Source organism: Adiantum capillus-veneris, chromosome 24 (genome assembly GCF_014529385.1).
Source record: "Adiantum capillus-veneris isolate H3 chromosome 24, ASM1452938v2, whole genome shotgun sequence".
Classification (NCBI taxonomy): Eukaryota; Viridiplantae; Streptophyta; class Polypodiopsida; order Polypodiales; family Pteridaceae; genus Adiantum; species Adiantum capillus-veneris.
Genome location: NC_140954.1, coordinates 19818479 through 19839487, shown reverse-complemented (window position 1 = coordinate 19839487; position 21009 = coordinate 19818479). Strand labels below are relative to the sequence as shown.

Genomic DNA, 21009 nt, shown 5'->3' with positions numbered 1-21009 from the left:
ATGCGCATAGATCCATCCTTCTTCTTTACAAAAAGTGAACCTCACGTAGGCAACACATTGGTGGATGTCTATGTGAGTTGCAACCTTAAGCTTTTCAAAATGACATTGTTTTTCGTTTCCTCAGGTAAAAGAAATGCTTGATCCGTCATAGGAACAACTAACTTTGCATAGTCCCATAAGAACTTGCAATAAAATCTTGCCATCCCAAGGAAAATATGTAACTCTTCTAGATTGGGAGGATGAGGCCACTTAAGGGTTATATCTACTTTAGTGGGATCCATCTGAATACCTTCCGCCAAAATCACATGACCAAGAGAGTGAAATTCATATTGAAAGAATTGTACTTGATCTCCTTAGCATACAATGCATGTTCTCGTAGAAGCTCAACACCAATCTAAAGTGTTCTACATGAGCTTCTGGTGTTGGACTCTAAATGGGTATGTTGTCTAAAAGGACTATGAAAAACTTCCCCAAATATGTCACAAAACATCATCCATGAACATAATGAATGTAGCTAAAGCATTGGTTAGCCCAAATGGCATGAAAAAAAACTTGTAGTGTCCAAATGGAGTGCAAAATGCCATCCTAGGCACATCCTCAGTGAAAATCAGCACTTGATGATACCCCAGTCGCAAGTCCATTTTGGAGAGGTATTGTGCTCCCTTTAGTTGATTGAACGACTCATCAGCTCATGGCATTGGATACTTATCCTTAATTATTAGAGCATTTAAGTCTCGATGATCTGCGCACATGCGCGTAGTTCCATCTTTCTTCTTTACCCAAATAATTGGTGAAGCCACACTGAAGGTAGTCAGCAAGCTGACGTTCTATCTCTAAAGCTTCACTAGCATTAATCCAGTATGAAGGCTTAATCACTGGCTTACTTCCTGGTGGCACAACTTCGTCATTGGTCCCCCACGGCCAAGAGAGCCAGCACATGCTCAGTATTGGTCTGTATCAACCAATTCGCAACAGTTCAACCCTCTTATTGCTCCACCAAGCCAGCACAACTTGCAAGCAATGATTGATTTTGAGGAAGTTGTCTATGACTCGCAACCTTCTACCGACTATGCTTTTGACCTCAACTCTCAAGATCCGTCCCCAATGACTTTATCAATTGTCGATCCGAGGACACCCATGCTAAGCTCTCCCTTGCTGGCCAAAGGAAGTCCTGGAGTTCAGGCAAGCAACACACCTACTCCGCCTACACACGTTCCGGTTCCGAAGCGCAGAGGACGGCCCCCAGCAAGCACTCAAACAAAGGAGAAGTCTTCTACGGGGCGTTTCCAATGCACTATGACAAGATAGCGGACAAAATATAGATCTCACGAGCAGGTTACGAGAGAAATGCTCAGGAGTAATAGGACCTACATTCTTGATGTAAATAAATCTTTCATTCTGTAACTAATGCCCCTGATTTGGGTGAAGCTACTCTGATTTCATTAATCGTTTCATATTGTAACTGATTTCCCTGATTTGGGTGAACCTAATCTAATTGTTTTGAATGTCATTGATTACGGTGTTTGAAGGTTGTGTTTGAATGTACAAACTTGAAATGGCTCATGTTGTAGTGTTGTATTGCTTGTAAGTCTATTGCCACACCATTGTATATGTCCCATTGCCACATGCCACGACCGACGCTTAAGATCTTTAATCTAGAATTCGAATCTGCAGGCACAACACATTAATCGGGGCAACAGCAAGAGGCAAAATCAGTACCTGTCCTAAAATTGAAGAACTATATTACTATTTTTCTGCACCTCAATGCATTTACTGGTGAAAAGACATAGAAAGATAATCCTTGCTGTAGAGACGCAGAAGTGAGATTAAAGAACGAGCTTCAAATTGAGCTCAAAGCAGTGTTCACTTCCACGAATTACTCAAAGAGATTATCAGATGTAGACAAATAGTCTCTTGCAAGTTGCTTTGTACATTAATACAAAAGGAAATGGAAGACGCTTTAGACATGAGAAAACTTATGGAGCATCATTGTCTCGCTTCATACACATTGCATGTCTATATGTTCCATCAGTTCGCTTCTGATCTTCTCTCCTTCCAATGTATCCAAAAGGTTTAGCTCTCTCCGCTCGAACAAAGTGATTGTCCACCAGAGGGTCGTTCATGTCGAAAGCTCCTTGATCCATGTCTGTTGGCTCATCATTTATGGTCATGAGCAGGTTATGTAGTATGCAACAGGCATGTATCAGTGATGGCAGTGTCGCCAAGTTAGGTGACCGTATGGTCCCCCCCAAAAGCTTCCATGTCTCCTTCAATCGGCCAAAAGCTCTCACTACGACCATTCTGGTTGAAGACTGCATGAAGTTGATTTTTTTATCCTGTGTGGATGTCAACATCGCCTTTGGGAAGGGAATCATCATCCACTTCAGAAGCACATAACCACCATCTGCCACAATGTACTCCGGTATAGACAAGTCAAGGAATCGAAATGCTGCCCCTGATAACCGCTCTTCTGATTGAGCCATCCTGTAGAAGCCACTATTCCGCAAGATTCTCTTATCATTGCATGAACCCAGCCAACCGATATTGACATCCGTAAAACGCATCTTGTGGTCCACAATGCCTTGCATTATCATACTATAGTTTCCCTTTCTGTCAAACCAGGCTTCATTCCTCTCGTTGAAGGGTAAGGTCATATTGAAGTGTGTTGCATCCATTGCCCCACAGCAATTTGGAAGGCCTCGGAATGACTGAAACCCATCCTTGACTTCCTGTAGCTCACCCTGGGTCTCTGGCCAACGAAGTAGATGGCATGCGTTCTTGCAAAGCGAACCAATAAACTGATGCAAGAACTTCGATATTGTTGATCTTCCACAACCGAAGGTGTTTGCAATGTGGTATTGGGGGTTGCCGAATGCAAGAACCATAATTGCAATGCCTACCTTCTTCTCCACTGAGAAGATTCTTCCTGGAAGTTGACCTAGCTGTTGTGGGATGTCCCTCTGCTGAAGGTCTTCACAAACAATTTCGACCACCTCTTGGAATGATTGATACGGCAATCGGAAGAGCTCTCTCCAACGCTCGTCGTCCTCTCGAGCATAGAACACAAAATGATTCCACCATAGGATAGATGATCGTGGCTTGATGTACCACTGAACATTATTCATTGTGAACTGGGTTTGGAAACGTGGCACCTTACGTGCTGAAGCAGCACCCCATTGGAGAAGAAGGAAAGGCGGGAAGCTTTCTTGCTGGTCATGCTCATCTCCGTCGATGCCACCTTCTTCCAATAAAGCGGAGAATGTCTCCCACATCCGCATGACTGTCGCGACTATAGATGTCATCGATGCAATTAACAATCGAGCGTGTCATGGATCCATGATTTGACGAAAAAGCAAATAAAATTATGTCTCCCACACGATGACTTTGTTTCTTATGTGCATTATGTTGCAATTGGCGACCTCTACAACATCGTTCCATGAACTTCCATGAAAAAGTCTTGATTTCTATCTCTCTCTCTCTCTCTCACACACACACACACACACACACACACACACACACACCCTGTTGTCTGCATGGGAATGCAAGTGATTGAAATGGAAACTTGTTTTGGTTTCTCTCTCTCTCTCTCTCTCTCTCTCACACACACACACACACACACACAAAAAGAATTGGCAAAGAACTCACCGTGTTCTAGTGGAGTGGGTTTGATTCCGATGTTGATTGGGAGAGCAATTGATAGTGGCTTCACTGTGTGAAAGGTAGTATGTGTGCAAACGGGTTTAAGGTGGAAGGCATCGACACTGCAGGGTGAGAGCTGTTCAACGGAACTTGCAATTGGCGCTAGCAGATGAGAGCACAAGGTGCAATGGGTGGAGGGAAGAGAGTAGCGGGAGACTTTTTGAATTTCAGAGCTACTGGCTGGAGCCTGTAACTCGCTGGCTATCTTTTGGGAGCGTGACTACTGTTTTAAAGTATTAAAGGTTACTACTACTAATTTATTAAGTACCCAGCAGGACCCGGCTCTAATATGTCTAGGGTTGTAAGTCTCATTATTAGTGAAAACTCTTCCAAAGGGGGGAGTAATGTCAGGACACGGGTCCTACGGGCAGGGCCCTACCCTAAAGGGGGGTCACGGACCCCGGCCACGGGCCAGCTAGCAGTGTGGACAGGGGATCCTAGGGCTAAGAGCTTATAAGTATGGTCTCCTGCTCCTAGAGTAGTTGCATTTGGCTCCCAAGAATCTGCCTGTGCGCGAGTTGGCCACGGCGGGGCTGCACCACGTTGAGGTTACCATTGCTACTCGCGCCCTCTGCTTCCCTTGCTCGGCCGTCTCTTGCAGCTGCCGCACTGCTTATTCCACCTGCTCCGAGTCAACCCATCAGCAGAAGAAGTTCTAAAGGGTGGCACTCAACTGCACAGGCCCGTAAGGTAATTCATTTTCGACTGTAAAGCTTTAGCAAGCGTTAGCTGATTTGCTGGATTGTTTACTGCTTCACGCTGCTATTGACTTGGTTTGTTCGTGACAGTATATTTCCCCCCCTGCGTAGCACCGCCCTGAATTGGGGAACTTGCTGGAGGATGTGGTTTGTGCCGATGAAGCTCTTTAGGGTATGATTTATTTTCTCATGATTTATTTTCTCATGATTTATTTTCTTTCCTGAGGTTCCGGTTGTGCATTTTGAACCTGCTTTGCATTCCCTATGATGGAATCGCAGGTGGCGCACCGGTTGCCATGTTCTGCATCCTCCCCTGCTCTGTCGTTGGTTTGATGATGTCGTCATTTGCATCGGCGTCGCAGCGAGGGTAAAATCCTTTCGTATCTGAACCAACGTCGTAGTGAGGGTAAAGATTGTCATTCACTGTTCCGCCTCACAGTGAGGCTCTCAAGGCTTTATCTTAGGGTTTTACATCCTGCTTTGCATTCCTTATGATGGAATCGCAGGTGGCGCACCGGTTGCCATGTTCTGCATCCTCCCCTGCTCTGTCGTTGGTTTGATGATGTCGTCATTTGCATCGGCGTCGCAGCGAGGGTAAATCCTTTCGTATCTGCACCAACGTTGTAGTGAGGGTAAAGGTTGTCATTCACTGTTCCGCCTCACAGTGAGGCTCTCAAGGCTTTATCTTAGGGTTTTACATCCTGCAGCTTTGTTATTTGCAGACTGGTGAGTTCTATATTTGTCATGCTTCCGTGTTCTTTCTTGTCGTCCGAAATTGTCATCTGCATTTTATTTGGCAAGCGGCAAGCTAATTAGCACTCATGTCATTGATGTTTGCAGGCTGGTTTGAAGATTGCAGACATCCATTCGCTTCGGGTACGCGCTGGGCTCAGGTGGGATCCGATGGTGGTTGCTTGGTATTAGTCTAGAGTATCTATGGCAGTAGTTTTGTAGAATCAGCTGTGAGCTTTGCTTCATTCATATTGATGACTACATGCTAGTGTATCACATGGATGAGGAGCAGCAAAATGCCGTCTTTACTGCATATTCTGTCTAGATTTAAGCTTGTTGTCCAAAATTCATGCTAGTGTCTGAAATGTCATCTGCATTTTATTTGACGAGCAGCCAGCTAACCTCTCATGTCATTGATGTATGCAGGCTGCTCTGGAGATTGCAGACAAGCATTCGCCTCGGGTATGTGCAGGGCTTAAGTGGGGTCCGGTGGTGGTTGCTCAGTATTAGTCAAAACTATGTATGGCAGTAGTTTTCTAAAATCAGCCATGAGCTTTGCTTCATCCAGATTGTAGATTTCATGCTAGTGTATGACATGGCTGAGAATGAGCAGCAAAAAAGATGCTTGCTTTGCATATTCTGTCTTTTCAAGCTTGTTGTCAAGTTTATCTTGCTGTATAGGATTTCGTTTTGCTTTGCCAGGGAAATTAAAAAAAAGTAAAGCTTTGTGGTATGCATGTCTTCTTTTCTGCGACGGGGTATTTGCAATGATGTCTCGTTAATTGCCTGAGCATCTTTAGATGTTTTAGATGAAAAGAGAGAAGGCCAGTAAGCTCTAGCTTTGATGTGATTTGGAATTCACTATAAGCGATGATGAATACATACCTATTATGGATTCATGTCCATTGTGGTTATTTTCTCTGAGCTTATGGTCAAAAAAAGATTTTAATTCTTCCTGGAGGTAAAAACGAATCTGTTATGCCAAGATCTGATGATTTTAGTTGTATCGCGGCAGTGATGAGTGTAGAACTTAGAACCTTGCGACGAATTTGAAATAGGATACTGTAGTTTGCGATGTATAATAATTGTCTCACTGGCTTTGAGCCATGTAATTTCAATGGAGTGATTAAAAATTAGTTCCAGCTTTTGATAAATTTTCATTTCAATTTAGTCGGGTTTTTAATTAGAAAATGAAGATGGTGTAAATCTTTAGGCAGAAAATGTTCATAAATTTTGGAAATGGAAATTGCATAAATCTCTTATTTTTGAATTGAATTCCTCGATGGAAGATTGGGGATTGAATATTGAAATTTAAAAGATATTCCTTGATCTGGCAGGGATTGTGATTTTCACCTTGTTTTGAAGCCAAAACGGTAGAGGTGTGTTGTGGAGCCCCTGCTGTTTCTGTTGTACTGTCTTGCACATCATGGATATGGCTGCCATGACGAAGAACCAAAAAAAAAAGATGAAGCGTCGACTGAAGAAGGGGAATGTGCCGCAGCAGGATGTGCAGCAGGGCGATGAGCATCATGATGGGCAGAGTGAGATGGTTTGCGTGGAGTTCTGTGATCCGGACTTGGCATTTCGGTTAGCTTTTGATCCGGACCTCCCAGCAGTGGAGGCAGTGACTCGGTGTGTGTCGCGTGCGGAGGAAGCATACCCAGCCTTTGGGCTGGATCCGGATCAGTTGAGGCTTTATTCAGAACCTCTAATCGGGCTTACAGTTGGTGATTGGGCTAAAAAGACCTCTCCCACTCCGCCGACTGTTCTCATGACGGCTGTAAGAGGTCAAGGACTGTTTGCCAAAGTAAAAGCCATGAATGAGTTAGCTGTTGAAGAAGTAAAAAAAATAGATGAACCAAAAAAAATAGATGGGGATGTGATAGATCTAAATGTTTTGGCACAGCAGGTTGCCTCATTGACAAATGAAATCACTGCGCTGAGAGTGGAGAATAGTGCGCTGAGAGTGGACAATAGTGCATTGAGAGTTGACATTTCTGCATTGACAGATAGGGTAGCAACATTAACAAATGAAGTTTCTGACCTTGAGGTAAAGAATGGTGCACTCACACTGAACAACATCGCTCTCTCAGAACAAGTTGTTGCATTGAAGGGTAGAGTTGATTCCCTTGAGGATGTGCAAGTGATTCTTGTACGCAAGATGATTGAAACTTGTAGGGACAAGCTACGGAATGAAGTGCCAGGGTTTGCTGGAGTCACCCGAGAAGATTGGAATGCAGCAATTGCTATCACTCAAAACATCATGGCTGCTGTGAATGCAGGATTGTCACAGGATGGACTTAATTTTACAAGGTATGGTGAGGGTACAGCCCAATCAGCAGGGAATGTTGCTGCACATGAGCAATCAGCAACAGATCCCCTTGCGCTGGCGTCATTCATCACACAAGAAAGAGGTTATAGGCGGAGAGTACTAAAGGAGGTCTTCGAGTATGTATACCAGTTGGACCCAGAGGGTGTCATCTTTCATCCTTGAGTGATCTGGATTTTTTTGGCTCTGATAAGCCACCCAATTTGCATCACCCTTTTTATGGGAATAAAAGGCCTTCTGGAATCATTTTTGTCAGCAAATACATGCATAACTGTTTCCAGGTCAGCTCGTGTTGATTCCCATATTTGATGCTCAATGCATTTCATTTTGTCCATAATGTGTATTTTGCACTTGTAGTGCTTGCCAGGGATTTTGATTACTGAACTTCATACATGTTGCATGCACTTGAGGAGGCATGTTTTTTTATTGCTTTAATCAAAGGCCCCCTACATGAATATAGGAAGTACTGTGCGTTATTTTTTAATGTATAATATATAACAAATCTGAAGTCTCAGTATTTTTGAGGGTCCGTCTATGGCATGTCATGGGCTTTTGTGATAGCACAATATCCAACGTCACTTTTGTTGCAAGTCTTATTTCTGTTTCATAAACATGACCACATCATAGTCTTTTTTATGCCCCAAGTTTGGTTTTGTACTCATGTGCATTGTGTACAAAAACTAACCAACTGGATTGTGACACATGCCTGAACCTAGATGGGAGTATACTCCTCCATGGTGGCTACTATCTCATATTGCTCCCACCTTGAGGTCTTATATCTATTGCACCTTTCTGTGCGCCAATTTTGAAATATAGCCAAGGCAATGCTATCAGCTCTATCGACCATCGTCTGCTGGCTCTGGTTCAGCCATGCACTCGCTGCACTGCGATGCGGTGGGAGAGATCTATTAGCAGCAAGCTGATCTGGTTCAGCCACTCTGGTGTTGGAGAGAGAGAGAGAGAGAGAGAGAGAGAGAGAGAGAGAGAGAGAGAGGTTCTCACTTATGTGGTGAATCAATGCCTCACAAATGTATTTGCGGCACTGAGCGTTGCTGTGGGCCACGGCTTAACCTGCAAAGCCTTGCTTGCTATGGCCACCTCACAAGAGAGCAAGCTACATCCTTGGGCTCTTCTTCAAGCTTTAGCATCATCTTCAAGGATGGTATCTCCTCAATAGGAAGTAGAGACTGCATTAAATATAGCCAAGGCAAGGCTATCAGCTCTATCGACCATCGTCTGCTGGCTCTCGTTCAGCCATGCACATGCTGCACAGAGACGCGGGGGCACTACAAGAGGTTGTGTGCTCTTGTGACGCTGTTAGCGACGGAAATACACTGGGTTTTTATAACCCTTGGCGTCGCTAAAACCGTCGCTACGAGAGCGTCGTTATCTACGTCGCTATAGGCGTCGTTATATAGCGACGTTCATAGAGACGCTCATAGCGACGCATATAGCGACGGTTACACAGAAGACTATAGCGATGCTCATAGCGACGCTACAGAGCCATAAATAGCGACGCTTATAGCGACGCGCGAGAGAATTTTTTGTGGTGGCAGGGCATTGCGACGCTTATAGCGACGCGCGGGAGAATTTTTTTTGGTGGCAGGACATTGAATGCCCTGTCACCCATCAACCATATTGTACTTGATTCACTTTTTAAAAAAAGTGCAAGGATAGATAATAGACCCAAAATAGTCACCCACAAGACGCATTGTTTGCAAAATTGACAATTGTACATATCATAGGCAAAACGAATTGATTAGTAAATGTAATAATGACAATTGTACAACATCATAGGGATAAAGAATTGATTGGCAAAAGGAACTGCGGTGACAAATGTAATAATATACATGGTTCAAAAAGACATATAAAATCCGTCGCATGATACATAAGCTATGAGAAACCCTAAACTAATGCTATCTAGCTACGGCTAAATTAACGTCGTCTAGTCAGACGTCTCATCGCGTCCAAGCGGTGTATCTGTCGGATTCTGCAAAAAAAGACAATAAAACAGCTTTCAGTAAGTATAAACATATAACGACATTTATAAAACAATACAAAAAATAGAAAAAACTAAACCCTAATACTAACCATGCCGCCGCGAGAACTGAGAATGTCCATCAGGGCGTTTAAGCCCTTCCTGCCTGCGTACTCGCGCTCGTACGGTGTGGGATCACGTCCTGTCATCGACCACTGTCAAAACATACAAATATTTCATTATGTTAGAATTAAAAAACTCATAAACCCTAAACTATCGAACATAAAGAGCAATGCGAAAACACTTACAAAATCGGCCTCAAATGATGCTCATCCACGGCTCCCCAAGTGGTGCGAGCTCCCTGTCTCTACTCGCGCTCTGGCTGCATCCTTTTGTTGCTTCCACTTGTCGGGATTCTCGCGCGCTGCTTTCTTCGCATTCTTCCAATCTTCTTTGGCCAGCCAATCTGGCATGTTCCACCCATTCTTGATTGCTTTTTGCACTTCGGAACGCTTGTGTTTGCAGTATTCGCGCATTCGAATCTTCATCAGGTCTTCATTGAAGCGCTGATCCCGTGTTGGAACGGGAAACTCATCATGAAGTATGCTGATGACTCTGTTTTGTAAATCACTTGATACTTCACTCCATTTGTTTAGTATGTAGTGTCTAAACAGCTGAGAGCAAAGACCACGCATGCGCGAGATCACCTTCTTGCCGTCATCATCCATGATGATGCCGTCGTTGATGTCGACGGAGTAAGGCAAGCCCTCTGGCCGGTGACGCGTGAACCTGGGTGTCCCGGCAGGGGTCTCTAGCGGCGTGTCGATGGGGGTACGGACGTCAGGTGTCTCCACCGGCGTCTGGGCTCCGAAGCGAGGAGTGTTGAGTGGGGTGGCTCCTGGCGGAGTAGGTAGAGGTGTGTAGCTTCTAGGAACAGTCAGCCGCGCAAAACCTGGCGTAGATGGCGATGCTGTGGCTGTTGTGGGGGCGGGCAAAGAAGGGGAGGGTAAAGAGCCTCGTCGAACACGAGGCGGTGTGGAGGCATCGGTGGCGGAATCCCCACAACAACCGCCATCGCCACCACTAGAGCGCCGGTGTCTAGACGAGTGTGAAGCTCGTCTCGTCGACGCCGAAGCTTCGGAGCGCGCCGAATGCTCCGAAAGAGAGGGAGATGCGGATGGAGTAGGAACATGCGATGATGCGCCAGAGCGATGACGCTCCACGTACCACTGTCTCTGCTGTGGTGACAAAGAAGAAAGAAACTCCTCATCATCCATACCTGCACTAAACACACGAATATTTAAACTTAATATTGAATGAATAGAGTAGACAATGACGCAAAGACCATTAAATACAATGACGTAATGACGTATATAAATACAATGACGCAATGAATCGAGTGATAGAAGAGGCAAGTCGAAAACTCAGAATTTTCAATCAAAAGATGTGAGCGCGAGTAGAAAAGAGCGGTATACACCATGGAAGGTACTTAGAGAGCCAGAGCTTTTACAACACGGAGCAAAATTGTTCAAATACAATATTTGTGGCTTTAAGAGATCTCTCTCTCATCCTTGCATAACTCAGCATAACTTCCTATATCTATATAGAGCTCTCCGTTTAAACACATATCCTCTGTTTCATTTTGTAGCTCCTCTGCATGCACCCCATATAGAGTAGTAGCATCTTGATGCTCGTCTGGCACCACCGTAGCAGCTTTTGATTGAGCATCTTCTCTGATCTCCTCCATTGATGTCGTTGTGATTGGCACATGGTAGCCTTTATACGTCCTTGCACTACGAGGGGCTACCTCTATGACGTACCACCAGTTTGATGTAGACTTTGTAGGATGAAATATTACCGGCCAGAGCCACATAACTTACATGAGAGCTTTCAAGCACATAACTGTAAAAGGGGGATGTTAACTATTTACATACTTGTTCACAATGCTCGGGTAGTACGAAAGTGTCTCTTAGGTCAGTCCATTTCTTAGTAGAATCCACCTCAAGAAAACCAGACTCTCCTCTACGCACAGTAGCGTTGCGACCCTCCATGATTATCTTGAACCATTGCACGTCGAACAAGTCGACAAAAAATCCTCTGTAATCGATCCTCAAAATCTCTTGCAGCGTGCCGAAGTAAGTGAGTTCCGCCACCACAGGATCTGCATCAGAGGAACGTCGTCGACTAGACTGTTCAAATTTTGCCATGATTCCACAATCTTGAGTAAAACGCTTTTTGTCGATTCGTTCCACCCTAAAATGTCGACCTTTACACCATGCTGCTGTGTATGACTTATACTACAACGAACAAAGGTTATGAGTGGCCGTTCAAACGTTTATAAATAAAGTCACTTGCTAGTCGTACATTGCAAACTTACCTTGGTCGCGCAACCCCGAGAGTACTCCCACTCTTCTTCAGTCACTTCGTCACCGCATTGTTGTGCGCTTTTCAATTGGTTGTGCAACCATCTTAAGCTCATGAAGGTTGATAGGCTCTCCAGAACCGCTGGATAGTGCATCGGTGGTCGTCTTCCCCGTCTCCACTCGATTCGTGCCCTTTGTCGCTCTTGCTTTGCATCCTCATATTGTGAAATCCACATTTGCATCACTGGATTGTGAAGCATGCAAAATCGGTTGATTTTAGCCTCTAGATCTTCCGTCATCTTCTTCTCAACACCGAGATTGCACATGACAATCCCCGATATGCGCTCATCATCTATGGTTCGCCATAGCGTGTCCCGGGATTTATCAAATCCGTCTAGCCACTCTCCAATGTACACTAGGGACTCTGATACCAACGAACCTTCTGCCATGCTACCCTCCGGACGTGCCTTTTGATGCACATATCCCTTAAGCGTTTTCATGAAACGCTCTAAGAAGAACATCCATCTGGAATGAACTGTGCCAGTTATTTCCACCTCATCAACTATGTGAACAAGAAGATGCACCTGAATGGTTAGCATTGTAGTAGGAAAATGTTTCTCAAACATGCACACAAGCTCCGCAGCATTTAGTTTGGCGAATGGTATGGAGTCTACGTTGATCTCCTTTTGTGAGATCCATTGCACCAGCTTTGCAAGTTTGTAGATTGTGTTACGGATGTCGAGAGACAAACATCCCTCAATGGCAACCGGTAAAATAAACTGTAAAGTATGTGCAGCAATGATATTAAAGTCCACATTTTATGCAATGATATTAAAGTCCACTATGAACGTACGTGACACATTTTATGCCAATCGTGTGACTTCAAACCGGTAAGCTTTCCTTCTTTAGTAAAACACGTTCGGAGCGAGTGCATTACGCCAGTGGGGGTCCGCAAAGATCGAATGGTCTCTTTTACTTTGCGTTCTTGGGCTCCTGTGAAAATCCATGGTGCTTTAGGGAGTTTTATCGATCCATCAGACGCTGTTTGCGGCCAATATTGCTCCATACGATCCACATTTCTAAGGTCAACTCTGGCTCCCAAAGTATCTTTCTTGCCGGTCAAATGGTCCCATAGTAGATTACCCACATTCTTGAATATGTGCATTGGATCGAGCAAGTGATTGATCATGAGTCGGGGCCAGTATGGTAACTCGTACCATAGAGATAGTCTCTTCATCCCTGGAGGCAATCCGTCATCGCACATCTCCTTCTGCTCTAACCATGCTTGTGCAGACATCCTTGGTGGCTCTCTTCCCAAAAAGCCGTCGCGTAACACATGATTCTCTGGAAGATACGCTTGATGACCTTCGTAGATTTGGTTCTTCAGTGAGGGTGCCCTACGTGCATTCAGTCTAGGTCCACATGTGACACATGCTCTGTATCCGCTTGTTTGAAGCCCTGCATGTATACATTTGATAATAGATCAAGTATGGGAAAAAACAAGATTTACAGTGTTTGAGTGAGGAGTGTCAATAGATCACCTGAGCATTCTGTTAGCCCGGTATAGTCATGCATGGTCCACATTAGAATGCCTCTGATCAAAGCATTCCGTCGTCCTGTGTGTCGGCTCATATCCACCAGCTCTATGCCAATCCACAATTGTTGTAGCTCTTCCTATAGTGGACGAAGATACACATCCATATTCCCCACTTTATATCGCCCTGGCACAATCAAGCTTAGCCATAGGTTCCCCTTCTTCGTAGTCAACCACGGGGGAATGTTGTAGTTGACGATGACAACGGGCCATACACTGTAAGATGTTGATCTTTGACCAAATGGATTTACGCCATCCATAGCCAGGCCTAAGCGCAAATTTCGAGCTTCCCTGGCAAAATCCGACCATGTTCCATCTATATGTTTCCACGCTACGCAATCTGCAGGAATTCGTAGCACACCATCCGAAGATTTATTCTCCTCATGCCATGATGCTAGGGCGGCCATGGACTTACATTCGAAGAAATGCTTGATGCGAGGAAGCAGAGGGAAATGTCGCAAAACCTTTTGTGGAATTTTTGTCCCGTGGATTTCTACTCGATATCTTTCGGAATCACATTTCGGACACTTCTCCATGTCTATGTATTCCCGGGACTCTGAAAAGAATGCAGTCATTAGGACAAGCGTGGATAGAATTGTAATCCATCCCCAAGTTTCGCAAAATCTTTCTTGCTTCATCTCGGGAATCTGGCATCACATTGTCAGTTGGTAGTATGTGCTCTTTAAGCAATCTACACAACATAAAAATACGATACAATCATGTAAAAAACTATCAGATCATTATACATTTAGAGTTTTATTAAAGTAAACTAATTGTAATAGATCACCTGAAAAGCGCTGTGACGCTAGTGTCACTCCATCCAAACTTTGCCAGCATGTTGAGAAGAACCAGGAGTGCTTTCAATCTAGACATACGTGCTCCATTATACAATGGCGTATCGGCTTCACTTTTCATATCATCATAGATAAGCCTTTCTGAATCCATGATCGTCTCGATCATTTCATCAATCTCGGGCTCAAACATTGCCTCGTTGGGAATGTGCTCTGCATGATCATCCCCCGAGCTGTCAGAGGCTACATCTTGTGGCCCCACATATGCTGCTTGACCAAAGCGCCTGCGAACATGTCTATTGGGTTGCAAGATTGCTGCTTGTTGGCCAGCGTCAGAGTCCGACGAGTTATAATTGGCAACAACTCGATCTATAATAGATGGATCGAACTCGCCAAATTCGCGAACGTGCTGCAAAGAAACACGTCTTGTCCGTCGCACAGCATGCTTGCATTGATTACAAGGACATAAGACCCTCGTTGAGAGATAGGTGTTTCGGTTGGACGGTCCCACATCCTCGTGGCTACTCATAACGAGGATAAAAAACTTATAACCTGGACAACAAATTTAATATTCTATTGGCATTCTTCGTCTTATCTCTCTCTCTCTCTCTCTCTCTCTCTCTCTCTCTCTCTTTACCTCACATTCTCTAGTCATGTCCAATCCCCGCACACCTCGGTCTAGAGGTGCACGGAGATCAGAACCACCGGGTTATAATCTCGTCTTTATTGGTCAATACCTATATTTGTGGGTACAAGAAATCTACAGACCCACGTCTACATGATACTGCATGTGGTGGACAAAACCCCTTTGCCTCTTCTCTAGCTGTAGCACTTCACTTCATCTTAACATCTTTTCACAGTAGATCTTTTCACTGTTCGTCTAACTCTAAACCCTAAACCGTAAGTAATTCTTGCGTGGACTCGATCTAACGTAAATAAGCGTAAATCTAAATAAACGTAAATCTAACTAAAAATAAAGCTAAATCTAATTTAACGTAAGTCTAATGACTAGAGGTTGTCTAGATGGTCATTGTGTCGGGGATGTAGTGACTCTTGCCGCCCTGAAGATCCACCTTCTTCCCTATCTTCTGAAGACATTTCACCAGTACTTTTGGATCGACGGAGCCCACCATGAGTGAAGGCAACAATACCCTATATTCCATTGAGGGCTTTCTTCACCCGCTTCATGCAGGCATCGCAGTCTATGGAGACCTAAATCTAATCTAATATAACGTAAATCTAAATCTAGCTTAAATAAACGTAAATCTAGTTAAAAATAAACCTAAATCTAATTTAATGTAAGTCTACATATAACCTAATCTTTAACGTCTTTTAAGATAGTTTCCTACGACGTTATAACTCTCTTCTTCTTGTGTGTGTGCGCGTGTGTGGATGTGTGTGCCAATAAAAAGAGATAAATGGTATAACCTTTCTATCACCCATGCCAAGTATGATAGATTGATTATGCCATTTCCCTCTTGAATAATAGGTCTTGAGTTCAACTCCTCGTCGGCTAGATCTTTAGGTCTTTTAATTTTAATTAGTTTCCTACGACGTTAAATTAGTTTCTCTCTCTTTCTCTCTCAATGTGTGTGCGTTTTTTTGGATCGTATGCATGTTCTCTCTCTTTTCCTCTCTCAATGTGTGCGTTTTTTGTTTATGCATGTTCTCTCTCTCTTTTCCTCTCTCAATGCGTGCGTTTTTTGTTTATGCATGCTCTCTCTCTCAATGTGTGTGTGCATTCTTTGTTTATGTATGTGTGTGTGTGCGTTTTTGTTTTTGTTTGTACTCTCTCTCTCTCTCTCAAAAACACTATGTGTGTGTGTATGTGTGTGTGAGAGAGAGAGAGAGAAAGAAAGAAAGAAAGAAAGATTTTTAACGTCTATGTCAGGCCGAAATCGGCCTATGAGACAAATCAAATGTACATGGTGTGTATGTCATCCGTCTATCGGAAAGACAAATGAAACAAAACTGATACAAAACTGAATTGAATGTAGGTAATGGAGTATCTGAGGAGGGATGGAGCTCTATCTCTAGGGGTATATGCATGTCTATATGCTCAAGGTAGTACAATCATGAGAATGCATCAAGCTATCTAGCTCCATCCTGTACAAATGGGGGGATGTAAGATGTGGTACATGGGCGGGGCTGGTGCCAAGGCTACCCGGATGAAAGCTGTCGGGTCGGCCCTCATCTGAGCTACTCGCTCCTGAGTGGCACGGCGCTCTCGGGCTCGGATCTCCTCGATCTGTCGGTGGTGGGAGCTCGCGCCCCTGTAGCCTGTGACTCGTGGTCGTCGTCTAGCTCGCCGCCTGTGGGAGTGTCACTCCTCTCTGAGTATCTGGTGAGGTAGGGGTGGCAATCCTCTGAAAGAAGTCTGTGAGCTGCGACTGTCTCCCCTCTGTCTGTGTAGCTATGCGTGGCTGTAGTAGTGTGTCCCGATGGCTCTGTATCTCTAGTAAGAAACGTCCGAGCTGTCTCTGATCTCGAGAGTCCATGATCTCTCGGAGAGTGGGCTGTCCTCTGAATAAGGCCTCATACCTGCCTCTGATCTCAGTGTATGCTCTGCATCTACATACAAAGTGCTCCTCACTCTCCACCTCCTCTGTGCAGGCTCTGCAGACTCGCTCCTCCCTGGGAACACCAGTATGTCTCCCGATCTCAATCTCTAACCTGTGTGAAGCCACTCTCAGCTGACCAATCGCCACCCGTGAGCTATGTGGCATATATGTGTCCATATAGCGTGGTCTCTGTATGAACCCCCCAAACAATATGGTAAGAAACTGGTCCCTGTAATCTGACATCCTCGTCCCCAAGCCAGGTGACTCCCAGACTCTCCTAGTGTATAGCTGCCACAGATCCTGTCTCAATACCAAGTTTCTCTCACTGCGAGAGAGGTGAACAGATGGTGAGTGGGGGTCGTACTGGAATGGTGGTAGGCTCTCCATGTCAAGACCGTGTCCCTCAAACCATGCTCTGACCTGTGAGTACCAAGCTCTCTCATGCCCACTCTTTGATAGCTGTATAGCTGCCTCAAATGCTCTACGAGTAAGTCTGTCAGGAGGTAGCTCTCTCATCCTCTGGATGAAGCAGACTGTCTGGAATAATGCCTCTACAACCATAGGTGGTGTGGCGAGCTCGGCTCTAATAATGTCATGTGGCACTGTCTTCTTGCTGCGGAGCAAGCGTGAGATCATACATACCTGTGGCCTCTCAAGCTGTGTCCACTGGTCAGCTGTCAATCCTGGTGCCCATACTGCCGCCGAGTACATCAGGGCCGGGGTGACTAAGGTGTCGAAAAGCCACCCCTTCGTGCGGGGCTCCTGAAAGTGTGCCCGGTGGCATCTCCGCTCTAGCATGGTCAGAGCTGCATATCCTCGGGTGAGCCTGTCAGCAGCAGCCTGCCTCATAGTGAAGGGTCCTGGTAGGCTGGTGAATGTGATGCCAAGGTAGACATAGGAGGTGACTACATCAACCTGTCCTCCTGCTGCTGTGAAGGTGGCAGCGCTCCTCACTGCACTGGATGTGTGAAAGATCATGACCTTGGTTTTGCCAAGGTTCACAGTCAACCCCTTGTGTGTGCTGAATTCGTCCAAGGCCTCAAGATGGCGTTGCAAGCCCTCGGGTGACTCTGAAATCAACACAATATCATCAGCATATAACATGATGTGGACCGGAGTACCTGCCAAGTCGCTCCCCTCTCCCCCTGCTCGTAGTATGTAGTCGGAGATCTCGTCGATGTAGAGCCCAAAGAGTGTCGGGGAGAGTGGGCATCCTTGCTTAACACCAATGGTGCTAGCAATGGTCTCTGAAAAGCCGCCTGGGCAACGAACTCGACCCGTCACCCTCTCGTAGAGAGTATATATGGCCCAAATCATCTCTGTCGGTACCCCAATGCTGTGAAGGCGCTGGAAGAGTCTCTCGCGTGGGACTGTGTCAAAGGCCTTGCGGAAATCCACAAAGCAGCAGTAAAGCCTCTTCTTCCGCGCCTTTGCCCCATCAATGAGGCAGCGCAGAACGAAGATGTGGTCAGTGGTGGAGAAAGCTCGTCTGAAACCTGCCTGGCCTGGAGCTCGTAAACCCTCGGTCTCTACGTAGCAGCTGAGCTGTGCCTCAAGTACTGCTCCATATAGCTTGGCCATCGTGTGGCCAATCATGATAGTCCTGTAGTTCCCTGGGTCCAGGGTGTCGCCAGATTTGTGGATAGGCACTATGGTGTGCTGTGTCCACTCCTCTGGGAAGCCCTCCCCTATAGCCTGGTTGAAGACATGTGCAATCAACGGGGCTATAGTGGAGGCCGCATAAATGATGTGCTCACTCTGTAATCCAGTGTGGTCAGCTGATCGTCTGTGCTGCATGCGGCGTATGGCCCTCTCTACCATCTCTGTTGTAAAGAAGGAGGAGCACGTGGGGCGTGGCTCATGTGGCTGTGGGATAGGAGGCTGCCTTGGCACCTCATAGAGGCGCTCTGCATAATCATGCCATATCTGTGGATCCTCAATAGCTGTGGTCGGACGTGGCTCGCGCAGGGTGCGCCATGCCGTCGCGCTATCTATGCTCATGAATAGGCGGTATAGCTCAAGCTCCTGTGCCTCTTCGAATGCTCGCCGCTTTTGGCGTGTCAGCGTCTTCATATCTCGTCTGGCCTCTCTCTCTGTGATCTCTCCTAAGGCTCGCCGTGCACGGAGGCGTCGGTATAACTCTCTGCACTCATCATCATACCAGCGGTTCTGAGGCATAGTCCCGGGGGGGGGAGTGCGTCCTATGTGAGTGGTGTGTGGAAAAGAGCTAATAGCTGAGGTGTGCAGAACGGAAGAGATATGTGATGTGAGAATTGAGAGTGGTGTGGATGGGTGGAGGAGGCATAGGCCATGCTCGACCTCGGCTGAGTAAAGAGAGGCTAGCTCATGTGTGAAATGGATGGTGGTGTGTGGAGTGTGTGCTGTGGAGCTGTGTGGGATGGTATCTCCGGTGATGGAGAAAGAGAGGTATGTGTGGTCGGCTCCGATGGGTATGGGTGGAATGGTGAAGGATGTGATAAGGTGTGTAGCCTCCCTGGGTCCCAGAATATAGTCGACTATAGTCGACTGTACTCCCCCCTCCCTCTGTAACTCCATGTGGCATACAAGTCAAGCCCCCTGAGGTGGGCCACTGGGCCATCCCGTTATAAATAACGAGACGGTGCTGGGAGCCAAGTCGAAGTAGGTGTCGTCCGTAGGCTGTGACTGGAGCTCTGTCTGTTGTATCTCTCATAGTAGCCTCCTCATCTAGAGTGTGTAGTGCCTCTGGGTCCTCGTGGTCATATGCCTCACACTGCTCACTGCGCGTACGAGCATTGAAGTCTCCCATAAGGAAGACTTCACCCAGTGTGGAGTACTCCATAATCTCCTCCGTGAGGCATGCATACGGTGACTCCTGCTCAATAGGGGCGAATCTGGAGCCTGTGGGAGCAAAGTAGCAAAGGGCAATGTAGACGATCCTGTCTCGTGAGAGCTCGAGGCGAATCCACATGTATTGGGCCTGTGGGTCCCGGGCAACAATCTGTAGTCTGCTGTGAAGCCCCTGTCTAAAGAGTATGGCCACTCCTCCTGAACCGCGAGTGGTGTGCTGGCGCATACATCCCCGATGTAGAGACTCCCATTGGAAACCATGTATCCGTGGTAACCCTCTCTCTGGGCTCTCGTGTGTCTCTGTAAGTAGAATCATGTCTCGACCTCTCATCACCTCCTCAAGTCTCTCTGGGTGTGTCCATAGGTCTCCATTGCAATTCCAAACCGTGACATGAATCTCTTCGTGTGTCCCACAGGCCGCGAGTCCCTATGCGATGGTCCTGCCATCAATGATAACCCTACCATCTCGATATACTGCCTTCTTCCCTTCTTTGCGGGCTTGGTGGACTCTAGGCATGCACGTGCGGCGGTGATCTTGTTGCATCTTTGTGAGGTCATCATCAAGATAAATCGGGGGGCCTTCTAGCCCTCTCAAGATGACCCTCTTTCGGAGGAAAGAAGTTCGAGACTCCTCGGAGGCGAATTGGAGGATGAGAGCTCTCTTCTTTGGATCTTTGCCGGCTCTCCAAACTTTGGAGAAAGGGATCTCTTCTTCCTTGTATCCCACTTTCTTGCATAAGGCTTTCCCATCGCTCTCGGGTGTGGACCCTTCTTCTTCTTTGATGCCGGTCACTCGCACATTGAGACGGCGAGCTTGTCGCATCTTCTCCTCCTCGATGGTTGTGTGTACGATGAGTACCTCATCTTTTTGGGCTTCCTCTCTTGCTACCTTCTTGATATTCTTTTTGACCACTTCGACCCATCCTTCTTTGGTGGCTTCTAATTTGTCCTCAATGCTTGCGGTGAGGGCTTTGGTGATCTCCTCCTTGAGGGCTTCCTTAGCCTCCTCTTTAATCTCTCCTTCCTCGGGGGTGAGGGATGTGATGGAAGCATGAAGGAGGTCGATTTGTGCCTTCATCTCTTCTTGCTCTTTCCTCCATCTCTCCCTCTCCTTCTTGTTCTCCCGTGCCCTTCTCTCCTTCTCTTCTTTGAGGTTTTGGATTTCCGCTCTCATGTCCTCTTTTTCTTCGTTCCATAGCTTGATGAAGGTGGCTTTCTCCTCCCTCCATATCTCTCTCTCCATCCACCATTCTTTCATGTCCTTCTCTAATTGTGCAAGCCTCTTGTTCGTGAGCATGAAGGTTGTCTTCATTGTCGATTTCGGCGTCTTGATGATGGGGGAAGACATGGTTGTATTCGGAGCTACCCTCTCTTCATATTGTGAAGAAGAGGGGAGAAGGGGAGTACGTGTGTGTATGCGTGTATGTGTGTAGTG

At 46.1% G+C, this 21009-nt stretch overlaps 1 protein-coding gene across 3 annotated transcripts; it reads left to right on the top strand.

The window, feature by feature from the left end:
* Window positions 1-4166: 4166 nt before the first annotated feature.
* Window positions 4167-7743, top strand: LOC147426047 (uncharacterized). Of its 3 annotated transcripts, none has more exons than XM_086498892.1 (7): window positions 4167-4389; window positions 4488-4569; window positions 4677-4803; window positions 4904-5123; window positions 5238-5290; window positions 5556-5649; window positions 6467-7743. In XM_086498892.1, the coding sequence occupies exon 7, from the start codon at window positions 6556-6558 to the stop codon at window positions 7621-7623; it is 1068 nt and encodes a 355-aa protein (XP_086355018.1). In that variant the 5' UTR covers window positions 4167-4389; window positions 4488-4569; window positions 4677-4803; window positions 4904-5123; window positions 5238-5290; window positions 5556-5649; window positions 6467-6555; the 3' UTR covers window positions 7624-7743. The 3 variants fall into 3 exon arrangements, with proteins under 3 accessions (XP_086355018.1, XP_086355017.1, XP_086355016.1); XM_086498891.1 differs by having other exon boundaries at window positions 4168-4389; window positions 4677-4764; window positions 5556-5591; XM_086498890.1 differs by having other exon boundaries at window positions 4168-4389; window positions 5556-5591.
* The last annotated feature ends 13266 nt before the right edge of the window (window positions 7744-21009 follow it).